Raw genomic sequence first — 13,459 nt, forward strand, 5'->3', positions numbered from 1 at the left:
TTGTACAACCTAAATATTTATTAATGCTTTTTTTGACGGACATTTGCATAGATAGTTTACATGTTTTGATAAAATAACAACGTTCGCTTATTGTTTTCAATAAAATACAATTTTTTGTTCCAAATGATTTTTAACTTTTGTTTGTTTAAAACCAAATGTATGAAGCTTAAAAGAGGAAGTGATTTTTTTTCTGCAGTAGTAAAAATAGCAAAGTGAAAAAAGAACATGTCAGTTTGGATTGCAGAATTGATTTTTAACAAAGGTTTTTTTTTTACAGCTACACAAGTTAGTTTTGCATGAAGAAGGAAGTTTTACCAACTTGCAGTTTGGTACGATTAAGCCATATATTTGTGGAATTTTTAGTTATTCCTTTGAAATCGGAATACAAAGGAGGAATTATTGCTTTTAAGCATGACTCTGAACATAATTTTTTATTTTGGTGATATTGAAATAACAAAGAGTCGAAAATGGTTGATGGTTTGTTTTTTCCCCCTCGATACATAAGAAGAACAATTGACAAAAGGTCATCAGTTATCATTAATATTTAAGGTAAAAAATAGTTATGGTATTCCTTGTTTACGTTCTATAAGTAAAAGAGTAAATGCATATGAGAAGCTACAGTAGAAAAATTGCTATATAAACTGTGAATTTTGAAATGAACTATATTATGTGGACAACGAAAGAACTCATTGCTAACTATTTTAAAAAACTTTAAACATGATGTAAAAGTTTTAAAAAATTCAGCAGTTAATGAGGAAGTAAAAATGTCAACAATTTTATTTTTTAAAAGGTCTTTTGTGACGTGTGATAACATATGTTTTGAAAGTAATTAATTTGATCCTGAACTTTATATTTAAAGTGTAAAAAATATCTTTTCCCAACTAAATTTCGAAAAATAAATAAATAAATACAAATTATCATGGAATTTTACCATTAAAAAAGGAAATACTTTACGAGATTTGTGAAGACGACTAATATCTTCAATCAGTTTTCTTTTTTCATTATATTTGTTTAGATTAACTGCTAGAAGTTTTTATTCTTTCACCCGTTGATTACCTTTAGTAGAACCCATTGTAAATGATAAAAACTTCTAATACTGCTTATAAACCAATTTACTTGGATTTAACATGAGAAATATAACACTTAATGAAAAGTAAGGTTTAATTAATCGCTATTGAAAAAATGTTATTCAAAGATGCACGTGTGACAGAGGAAAATTACAATATGTAAGTTATTGAAGTGTTTTAAAAATCCTTTCAAAACCTTCAGATGAATAATAATAATTGAAAAGTACTAACTTGCAAGTTTTTGATGCCACTTTGACCATCTCAATAGTTCATTGTCTGGCGTAGCTTGGAACAGCTCACATGAAAAATATAATATTGTTAAAAAAATAAATTAGTATATTAACAAATATGCCAAATTTTAAGCATCTCTATTAAGGCATCTAGTTTTGGTAGGCATCTTTCCATTCCACCTTAAGAAGAATTATGAAATTTGTTATCTCAACAATTTTTGAGCATAAAATTCCAGAACTCGTTCTAGGAGGTAATGCCTGTACTATAATTGGGAACGTCTTTATTGTTCCCAAATATAGTATGGGTATCGTTCCATTGTTTTAGAGTACAATGGTCCCCGTCTAGTGGTGAAATTTTTACATTTCTAAAAATGAGTGTTGAAAGTAATAATATCACCGAAAAGACAGGCCTAAAAAACTCGGAACAGGATTGCCACACCTATAAGAGCTACAAGATGGGAAAATAATAGATAAGGAAGAAAGTTAGCTTAGACAGTGAAAATGTTATAGATACAACTAATAACTCTGGTCTACTGTGATTAAAGCCATAGCTCTGTATTTTGCCAGTTTTACATTTAGGTATCAATTTCCGACTGTTTCTTTTTTGTTTGTACCATTTTGTCATCCTGTTTCACTTCGCAAGTTTCGACTTCGATTGGAAAGATAGAAATTCAAGCAAATACTCCCATTTCTCCAAACCTGAAGAAAAGGGGAAGAAATTAGTTTTCGAGATATTTGGAGAAATGTGTGGTGGATTCAGCACTAACAATAGGAAAATGTTGGAATTAGACGTTTTTGTCAGCGGAAACCAAATAAGCAGGTATGTTCGATAAAGATAACGTACAATAGATGACAAAAATGCAAAGAAAAAAAAAGAAAAATGTGCAGTTACTGCTTTTTACCTGCACACGGCATAAGACATATTTATGCAAAACAAATTGAAATCTTTCAACAACCAGTCATATTCAGCTATTCTCTAATCAAGAACTTAGGTTTTAATGAATGAATACAGCATTTTAACTACTAAAAAATAATTAAAATATTTACTTATGTACACAACTCAATTTCAAATGATTTCATTAGTTGTCGAAAAAAATCTTAGATTACTTTAGTAACAAACAACGTTAAAATGCAAAAACAATTATTAAATTCAAAATTTTATACATATGGTTTTAAAATAAAAGTTTTAATGTCTGAAATAAAACTCCTTCGTGTAATCTGAAGTGCCAACAAAAAATACCATGGCAAAAAAAAGTCAAAATTCAATTTTAGCAATTAAATTTGAAAAAGCCAAGTGAGACTTTAAGATTTTTTCAGCATTAATTTAAAAAACAAAGATTCTTTCTTGAAATCATGATAATAGTATGCTAATTACTTCAAGACAATGAGTAAAGGCAAGGGACCAAAGTCATAAATGACGGCTTCCTCTTTGCCTGTAGGGTTGTTTATTTTACGTAGCGTGGAATGCATGGAAGCGAAATTCAAGCTATGTAAAATAAACAACTTAACAGACACAGAAGCAATCTTGGGAAACTCATCCTAAGATTGAATACTTTGACCTTGAGGAAAAAATATGCACAAATATGTGGCACTGTATAATCACACTTCATTAACTTTACTTTTTTAAAACAAATAATTGTCGAAAAATTCCTAGGGAGTTAAAATACTAAAATTTTTTTTTTCTTCATTAGATAAAATTTCCCTGAATTTTGGTTATTTTTTCAAAATTCCCTGATATTTCCCTGAGTGATAAAGTTCCCTGATTTTTCCCTAATCTCCCTGATTTCCCTGATCTGTCGCCACCCTGTTTTTCTCTCCCCCCCCCCCCCCGTGGCAATCCTGTTATAATTGACAAAGGACAAATATATTTAAAAAATAAGAACAAAACGGGAAATAGTTACCTTTATATGTTGTATCGTAAGTACAGTTTCACCAAGCAGGGTGAATTCACTCAATTAATAGAATACAAATATATCCAGCGGCTAAAAACAATCATTTTAAAGTCATATTATTTCTTTGGTTCACAGTTACCAGGTAAATTCAGCTTTAGTAAATATTTTACTGCTTCTATAGGTCACAAGCTTTAGAATTTTCCTCATGTTTTTCCAAATGTTTTTTAAATGTATAACTTGTAGAAAAACAACTTTTAGTACAGTAATCGCATGAATATGGTGATTCTTTTGTGTGTACTCTCAGATGCACTTTCAAACTTTTGTTAGAAGAATATGCATTTCCACAGAAGTCACAAGCATAAGGCTTTTCCTTAGTATGTACCCTCAAGTGTGTTTTAAAATTTGAACCATGAGAAAATGTTTTTTCACAAAATTGACAAATATAAGGCTTTTCATTAGTATGAATTCTTAAATGCATTCGCAAATTTGAGTAAGAAGAAAACATATTTTTACACAAGTCACAAGAATAAGACTTTTCCTTAGTATGTACCCTCAAATGTGTTTTTAAATCTGAACTCCGATAAAATGCTTTCCCACAAAAAGTACAAGAGAATGGCTTTTCATTAGTATGAATTCTTAAATGATTTTTCAAACTAGTTTTGTGGTAGAATTTTTTTTCGCATTGTTCACAAGAGAATGGCTTTTCATTAGTATGAATTCTTAAATGATTTTTCAAACTAGTTTTGTGGTAGAATTTTTTTTCGCATTGTTCACAAGAGAATGGCTTTTCATTAGTATGAATTCTTAAATGCGATTTTAAATTTGATTTGTGGGCAAAGTTTTTTTTGCAATGTTCACAAAAATATGGCTTTTCCCCTGTATGTACCCTCAAGTGTGACTTAAAAAGTGCATAATGAGAATACGTCTTTAAACAAAATGGACAAATATATGGCTTTTCATTAGTATGCATTCTTAAATGATTTTTCAAACTATTTTCGCGTGTGAATTTTTTTTGGCAGTGTTCACAAGAATATGGTTTTTCCCCAGTATGTACCCTCAAGTGTGCTTTTAAATTTGGACCCTGAGAAAATGCTTTCGAACAAAGGGGACAAGAGAAGGGCTTTTCATTAGTATGTATTCTTAAATGAGCTTTCAAACTACCTTTTTGTATGAATTTTTTTTGGCACTTTTCACAAGAAAATGGTTTTTCATTAGTATGCATTCTTAAATGATTTTTCAAACTATTTTTGTGTGTGAATTTTTTTTGGCACTGTTCGCAAGAATATGGTTTTTCCCCAGTATGTAGCCTCAAGTGTGTTTTTAAATTTGAACCCTGAGAAAATGCTTTCCCACAAAAAATGCAAGCAAAGGGTTTTTCATTAGTATGCATTCTTAAATGAGTTTTCAAACTATTTTTTTGTGTGAATTTTTTTTGGCATAATTCACAAGAATATGGTTTTTCATTAGTATGCATTCTTAAATGATTTTTCAAACTATTTTCGTGTGTGAATTTTTTTTGGCACTGATCACAAGAATATGGTTTTTCCCCAGTATGTACCCTCAAGTGTGATTTTAAATTTGAACCCTGAGAAAATGCTTTCGAACAAAGTGGACAAGAAAATGGTTTTTCATTAGTATGCATTCTTAAATGATTTTTCAAACTATTTTCGTGTGTGAATTTTTTTTGGCACTGATCACAAGAATATGGTTTTTCCCCAGTATGTACCCTCAAGTGTGATTTTAAATTTGAACCCCGAGAAAATGCTTTCGAACAAAGTGGACAAGAAAATGGTTTTTCATTAGTATGCATTCTTAAATGATTTTTCAAACTATTTTCGTGTGTGAATTTTTTATGGCACTGTTTACAATCATATTGATTTTCATTAGTATGTACCCTCAAGTGTGACTTAAAAAGTGCATAATGAGAATACGTCTTTTCACATAAAGGACTTGACTTCAAACTTGAGTTCCGTGAGTCATCGCAAGAGCTTCGGCTTTGCATTGTATCCATTTAATCTTGTATTTGAATTTCTCAGTCTAGATGGATGCAGAATTTCACATACAGCTGAAACAAACTTGAGTTCCGTGAGTCATCGCAAGAGCTTCGGCTTTGCATTGTATCCATTTAATCTTGTATTTGAATTTCTCAGTCTAGATGGATGCAGAATTTCACATACAGCTGAAAATATTAAATGAAGTATAATATTTTTTCCGAGAAAAAATGAAATTTACAATTTAGTCGAGTTGTTACTCAACTGCCTTCCGTTCAATACACTGTTAAAAGGAAATAAACAACACAGTTAATAATATTTTTTTCTACATCTAACCTACACCTGAAGATATGAAACTAACATAATCCTGGTAAAAAAATACTCTTCAGTCTCAGTCAATAGTTAAAACGGGGGAAAAAAGGATTGATTGAAAAACTATAAAAACTAAAAACCAAACCTCCTGACAAGAGTTAGATTCAATGGTAGAAAATGGTTAAAAACGGGAAATTGTGAAATAAACGGGAAACTCCCGCTAAGACCAGTAGAGTTGACAAGTATAAGAATATCTCTTTAGTTTGGAAAATATTTTAAGTCCTGTCAATTCTCGAAAGCGTGTCAAGATATGTGGTATCACGGAAATCAATTTTTCATTCGTAAGAGGTAAAAAAGGATTTGGAGAAGCATGTGCCCTTAAGAATTATGCAGCTTCAACCCATGAACAGACCGAAAGAACTACTGAACACGAGCTCCTTTTACTTAATGGGTTTTTCTCCCTATTTTAAAAACTATCTGAAAATTAATAGTTAGCAGGAAATTAAGTCACTTATTGAGCTAGATAAGATAAAATGAAAATGACGAAAGTGAAAATTAGACAAGGAATAAAGAACCCACAAGTGTAAATCACAAGTATTAATAAATTCCTTATCATCCCTCCTAAAACACGGGTCAACACATCTAACTCCAAATGTGAAGTATTTCTTTTTAAATATAGAGTGCTCAAAGTGGGCTCAATGTCTGAATAATTTCAGAGCAATAATATAGTGAGAATATCTCTTTAGTTAGGAAAGTATTTTAAGTCCTGTCAATTCTCGAAAGCGTGTCAAGATATGTGGTGTCACGATAAATGAAGAATCCACGAGAACACGGGTCAACACATCTAACTCCCAATGTGATATTATTTCTCAGCATGTACTATTGTTGTGTTAGACATGTTAAGAAAGGTATCGATAAGATGAGTCGCAGAGATTAAAAGAGTTTCTTTTAGGTAAGCACAAAGTAATCTACAATTAGTGAGTGCCAACCCTCCAAACACTTTTTGCGTATGAGAAAATATAGTATTACGGAAGTCAGGAACCTTTAAGCTAGTGATGTTCCGGATCGTTAAAAAAGTAGATTCACGGATACTGATTCGGATGTTGCTCATTTGTGTCAAGATCCGCAGATACGAATACAGATTTCAATTTATTTTTTACCCAATTCAACTAGCCAAGTGTAAAATTCGTTACGAAGATATTCCCGTCTGAACACTGTTTCTTCAAAAAAAGAAGAAAAAAGTCATATACGGCGAAAATACAATCAAGATTATAATTTACACTTTAAAGAAATCTCCGTTAAAACTGAGGGAGAGTTGAAAGGTAGATGTTGGATACAGGAGCAAGACTGTAAAGCTGCTACTGGACAGGATAGAAAACCCGATTACGAAAATTGAAAAAGAAAACTTCTGGTCTCGGTGGAAAAGGTAAACTAACGGATAACTTTATTGACAAATTACAGAACTATTCAAGTATTGCTATTCGCAGCAATGTAGGAAATTTAGAGAAAATGCAATCAGCAGTCATTGCTGCATTTTTTTTCATTGCTGCTCTAGAAATGACAAATCAATGCATTGGCAGTGTCCCGAAGGACCAGAAAGTTCGTGCAAGTTTCAGCGCACCGCGCATCTTGGGAAGAATCTCACAGAAAATTCCCCGGGACTCCCTGAGAAAATTATAAATATAAACAAACGGGTTTGCGTGGAACTTTTGCGACGAGAAATTACTAAAAAAGTGCTTACATGGATTGACACAAAATAATAACGAGTCCTTTAACAATGTTTTGTGGAACATTATACCGAAAGAGAACTTTAGCCAATTACAAACATTATTATTAGGTTCATACACTGCAATTATACTGTTAAATTCAGGATACACATTGCTTGGTCCTGTTTTTAATTATTTCAAAATTAAAAGTTAAACCTATACATTTATAAGGAAATTGATGCAGAGAGGACTGCAAGATCGAGGCAACAAATTCTTTCAACGACCAAGTTATCAAGAAAATTACTAAAAGCTAAAAGAAAGTCGAAGTTAACAGCTAATGAAGCTAAAGAAGGCTTGACAAGTATGGAGGATTTTGAGGTTCGATTCAAACAAATACAGTTGTTCTAGATCAAAATATTCCCCTTCCGAAAATAAGCATTGAATGTTCCCCTCCTTTTGAAACGTTAGTCTTTCTCCGTATGCTATGCGTCAACGAATTCACGCATCAGTAAACACGCGAAAACCACAAATGGTCAAAGGGGAGGAAGATAAGAACTTCTCTCTCTCTCTTTCACACATACACACAATGGAAGGAAAACATTTCTCAAATGATTTCATTCTAGCGTTTCTTCTAAGTCTTTAAATAGTTTTATTCATATAATATTTTTTCTCAAACTATTATTTAAAAAAAATGTATAAAATAAATTGTCATAGTTGAAAATACATACAAATAAAAACAGAGAAATTGAACCAAATACATTAATTTTAACATACACATTACTTGTGTTTTCTAAATATCTACGATTTTCAGTTTTTTGTAACTATAAGAGATCTGATTTATGAAAAAATGTTCTCTAGATATTGAAATAAAATTTTGTCTGTATATTCAGCTCATTTTGGGATATGATATAAAGCAAAAAAAACTTATATTTATGTATTAAGGTACCCGACTACCTTTTTTTGGTCAATTTTGACTAAAATATTGATTTTCTGCTTTTTATAGAAAGTGAAATAGTGGACTTTTCTCCCTTTAAAACCGTTTAAAATTTGTCCCTACGTCAGATAGAACAGAAGTTATAGGGTTTTAAAAAATTAGCTACCGCGCTTTTCCAAACCGGAAGTATCAATTCTCGACCGGAAGTTAACGTCTGACGCTGTTTTCGCTTTCAAATTTTGGTTTAAAAGCATTATTAAATGATAGTTTTAATTAAACTAAAGTTTTTAAATTACAAAAATTCTCTGGCAACAATTTATTTCCAATATTTTCTAAATGAATCTGGCATCATATTACTAGCAAAACATTTTCTTGCTGGCTTGTTTACATTCGATTTCGCTCTTGTTCTATGGCTTTTATATTAAACTTTCGTTAAATTTTGTTGGTTTTTTTTGTAATATTAGTTGATTTATTGTTAGTAATTTGTTGATTTTGCTATTGTTATATTTGAAAAGAGTTTTCTAATCTTTTCCGGAGTTTGTTATGGCTAGATCTTCAGCTCAAAAGCGGAAGAGAAAGTTCTATGGGAACCGATACATAAAGAAAATCGATGTTCCTATTGACAGTACTAACGTTTCTACTGCAAGTTCTAGTAAACTGAATCTTCAGAATGGAAACAATACTGCTCCTGAAGCTTTTACTGGCAACAGAATTGTCAACATTGATATAATTAAAAATGTATTTGCTGATCTTTGCTGTCCTCAATGTTTTTCAAATGGAGTTATTTTCGTTGAGGATAGCAGGTATGGACTTTGCTGCCACTTCTCCATTAAATGTAAGGAATGTGATTTTGTCAAAGGATTTGCCTCTTCAAAAAAAGAAAATAATGTTGCAGAAATCAATTCAAGATTTGTGTATGGGATGAGACAAATTGGCAGAGGACACGAAGCTTCAAAAAAACTTTGTGCCACATTAAATATGCCTCCTCCTTTGTGCAAAGTTTCTTTTCAAGAACACCAGAAAAAACTTTTCACCGCTGTGTCTAATGTGGCTCATGAGTCTATGGGGTAATTCCATGTAAATGTCAACCTAGACATGATTTTTTCATCTTCCAATATATATATTGTATAATACATCATTTTAAAGATAATTTCTCAAATTGCTATAATTTAACTTCAGTTTTCATAAAATATTACTCCAAACGTATAAAAAATGGCTGTAAAGATAACATATGCAGTTATCCAAAATGTCGCATATTTTTCTAATTTTTTACATTCATATATATTTTTAAAAACTGCAAATAATTATGAAATTTGTTTTTATTATTGAAGCAAGGTTCTTTTTCTTTACAATAAAATACAATTTTTTTGTTATAGGCATAAAATTAATATTTCAAAGGCAATAAGTGTTCAATCTGTTTTACTTGTTATGTTAGTCACAAAAACATAAATAAAGTTAGTTATTCTCTTCTGAAAATAATATTTTAAAATTTTTTTTCCTTCTGAAAATAATATTTTAAAATTTTTTTCCCCTGATCTCTTCTATATCATGGGTACAGTTAGATTGAGAAGATTGTACACAAATAATTTTCTTTTTTGTAGCCATAGTACTTGTGACTAACATAACATCAGTTTGTGTGACTAACATAACATCACTACGTGACTAACATAACATGACTGTTTAAGAAATACCTGAATATTAAGCAAACATTGTATTTAATTTGGGAGCACATAAATTTATTGAACTTCTTATTACAAGTATTTTTTCCTCCATCTATGTATAAAATTTCGTTTTTTGGTTTGGCAACCCAGAACCAGAACTAAAGTATGCTAAAAAGCGCAGAAAAATTTTAAAAGCTTCTCGCAAAAAAAGCAACGCACAATTAGAAAAATAAGAAGGAACCACCTACAAAGCCGGTGGATTTTAATTTGGATTTGCCGAATAGAGAACATTGATATCTCTTGCGATTTTTGCAAGCATGTATTGGTTTTTGTCAAAGAACTGCACCTGGAAAATATGTAATATTCAGTCTTTATAAGCTATTGGATACATATATATATATATGCTTGATCAGAATGTCTTATTGTATTGTACACTACTCAAATTATTAGTACTAGCTCAGTAAATGCTTACAGGGCATAACTTTACTTTTTCATATTTTCGCTTTTTATTGAAAAATTCATTTTGTATTATTTTTCATATTTTGATGCTCTGTCTGGAGAAGTTTTTGATGAAATCACATGTCATTGCATTTCATGTATCTGCGGTATAAAATTTGTCACATTAATTTGTATATATATTAAATGCGTAAAAATTAATAATTTTCGAGCAAGTTGTTCGAACAACCTGTTTCAATATACCAAAATCCTTACATTATATCAAAATCAGTCTATATCTTTGTTTTATTATCTTCATACAGTGTAAATTAAATAAAAAATAATTTGCAGCTAAGGGACATGAATTATACTGAAATATCACTGGGCATGAATACGGATATGCAAAATATTATTTAAAAAAAAATAGTCGATGTTACTAAAAACAGCTTAAAAATTGTCTTAATGTGTTTTGAGAGTAGAAATTACCTGTTTTGAAAGTAAAAATGCTAGGTTATATTATTTAGGCACATTTTAAAGTTTAATTTTAAAATAAATGCTGATAATTTGATAACGTTGTCTTTTTTGTCTCATATCTCGAAACATGGTTTTTCATTATTTTCTTCCATTTCAAATGCAATAACTCAAAATGATTTTGTTCAATTTACTTGAAACTTTGCATGGATGTTCTATGATTCTATGTCTAGGGATTAGACTAATATGTAGTTGATTAAACTATTATTCTATTTTTTACAGCCTAATTAAAAAATAATATTTGAATTTTTTTTCCGTATTTCCCAAATTGGTTTGTACATCAGCTGTAAAATATTTTAAACTCAATATTATGTCACACTTGAAGTCTATTCCCTAAGTTGATTATTTACCAACACAATAAAGCAAAGAAAATAAAAAAATATTAATTTGGTAGAAAGTTATACCATTTTAAAAAAACTTACCGGCGGTTTTGCACGTCTTATCACGCCGTAGCAAGATCACGTCGCTAGCGTTTTACACGTATTTTTCTGACACTAAATTTTCGTTGTCAAACGGTCCAAGGCGTAGAATCCTGCGTTTCCTTTCCCCTCTCCTGAGAGCGGCACCCCGGAGCGCAGGGGCCCACCTTCTGTATTCACACATGCAAACAATACCCTTTCATCAGGTTGGGGTTTCAAGGTTCAGTGCATCCTTCTTATCAACGCAAAGATTTCTAAGCAAATCTCCTTGCTATTGTAAGCATCTGCTAAAAGCAAAACTTGATTCCAAGAATGAAATATCCAATTCTCTTTCTTCTAAGCTTAAAATTTACATTTAATTAATGATTGTGCTGTAAATGGATGCAACATAATTTAATCGACGACAATGACATTCAATTACATTTCAAATAAATTAATAAATAAAAGCCGTGAGATTTCAAATTGAACGAAAACAAACTAAGTATCCTTTTGGAAATAAATTTATAGCTACGGCTTTATTCGCTACTAACATATAATTTAGGAACTTTAACTGTTATAAAATCACAATGCCATAAAAAAAACCAAAGAGTACACGTAAAAGATCAATTTTGAACTTTTATGTGCACTTACGTCGCGTTTTACGCACATTTAGGCAGATGTTGTACTCAAAACACATTATAAAAAATATAAGAAAAAGGGATATTTTTTCAAATTTATTTACTCTAACTGATTGGCCTTGGGTTTTGGTCGCAAATTTCAATCATTAATATCAGAAACATTTTAAATTCACCGATTCTGTCTAATACTTCAGCTTATAATTATTTTAATCACAAAGAAAAACAAACATTTATCTCTTAGCATACAATTTCAATTCTGTATAAGTAAAAAAAAAACTAAATAAACAATATATAGTAAGAGCAAAAATTTTGCACAACACCAGGCAGCTATTGTGTTAACATTTATACAAAAAAAAAAAAAAAACTTCAGTTGTTAGCAAAGAACATTAATAATATTTTTTTTATTGTTATTAAAAATGGAAAAGTATATGAAAATGAATAGTTTTCAAAAAAAAAAAATCAAAAATTGAATCGTTTGTAGCTTTTTCTTTTCAATAAAAAATAAAGAGCCTCGGAATTTTTTTCATTGAGAGGGGGGAGAAATTCAGAAGAATGGGACCTGACTTTTAGTAAAGGAAATTTCTATGGAGTTGCTTAAGATCTACAGTATTTTTTAGGAAGATGGAAATTGGGAAATGGTTAAGTGAGAATTTATAACTATTCTTTTATGTAAAAAAAGGAATAATAATAAGTAGAGAAAATAAATAAAGGTTTAAACCGTTTTATAATTAAAATAAAACTTCAGCAGAGCTTAACTATTTGTACTTTATTAAGCAACAAATCCAGAATTTTCATTGATCTCAATTTGCCCAAAGCCTGATATTTATCTCAAATCACTATTTAATCTGTGCGATTGCTTGATACAAGTCATATGATCTTTCAATTCCTTGGAACAACTTAAGCAAAAATAATTATAAAACCTTGATATTTATAGAAAAATCATCATAATTCATGCTTCATACTAATTAATAAACCTTTTACGGGGATGAAAATTCGTAAAATTTTTTTAACAACTTTTTTGCTGCGACTTTTTTTTTTACCACTATAATTTAAAAGTATTTCGTTGTTTACAATTTTTTGCTTTAATTGTGTTTTCATAACTTTGATTTGATACCTAGTTCGGTCACTTAGGTCTTAACTACTAGCAGGGGCACTCCGAAATAAAATGAGAGGGGGGCGGGAGAGGTGGATTCTCAAATTTTCGAATGAAGTTCTACTTTTTCCAAATGATAAACATGAGCATGCACATTATATCATACTTACATAACATCTAATGAGAAGCAACATTATGCATCATTAAAAACAATTTTTAAAATTTGAAAGAAGAATCTCAATGTTGCAATAGTGTTTCCACATTTTTCAAATGAGAATTTTTTGGGGAGGTTACACTGTCCTTCTGAGCCTCTCATCGAGGCCCCCCATACTAGATCCCATGTGATTGTCAGTGTTTTTTTAATAATAGCTTTGTTAAATACGCCATAATTCAGTGAATGTTGGATTTAGTATTTGTTTTCCGATTTTCAAACGAGATCCTAGACAGTCCCGATTTTCATTCAAAAATCCAGTGTCCCGGCCAGTTTACTTCACGTCTCGGTAAAATATAAGTTTCATTACAGATGACCAAAAAAATATAAAAATAGTTAACCGTGAAGGATTATTTAAAA

The 13,459-nt window shown here is 30.5% G+C and overlaps 1 protein-coding gene across 1 annotated transcript; it reads right to left on the reverse strand.

Annotated features, from left to right (window-relative positions):
• Positions 1–1,918: 1,918 nt before the first annotated feature.
• On the reverse strand, positions 1,919–4,579 carry LOC129233200 (gastrula zinc finger protein XlCGF8.2DB-like). Its single transcript, XM_054867261.1, has 3 exons — positions 4,244–4,579; positions 3,740–4,087; positions 1,919–1,996 (listed from the first exon to the last, which is right to left on the reverse strand). Exons 1-3 carry the CDS (start codon positions 4,577–4,579, stop codon positions 1,919–1,921), a joined length of 762 nt encoding a protein of 253 aa, XP_054723236.1.
• Between the last annotated feature and the right edge of the window lie 8,880 nt (positions 4,580–13,459).

Source organism: Uloborus diversus, unplaced genomic scaffold (genome assembly GCF_026930045.1).
Source record: "Uloborus diversus isolate 005 unplaced genomic scaffold, Udiv.v.3.1 scaffold_247, whole genome shotgun sequence".
NCBI classification, from domain to species: Eukaryota; Metazoa; Arthropoda; class Arachnida; order Araneae; family Uloboridae; genus Uloborus; species Uloborus diversus.

Coding starts and splice junctions, on each gene's coding strand:
- LOC129233200 (XM_054867261.1), bottom strand. CDS start 4,579: ATGCATACTAATGAAAAACCCTTTGCTTGCATTTTTTGTGGGAAAGCA. Junction 4,088..4,243: donor ATTTAAAAGCACACTTGAGG/GTACATACTGGG, acceptor GCACTTTTTAAG/TCACACTTGAGGGTACATAC. Junction 1,997..3,739: donor ATTTAAAAACACATTTGAGG/GTACATACTAAG, acceptor CCTTTTCTTCAG/GTTTGGAGAAATGGGAGTAT.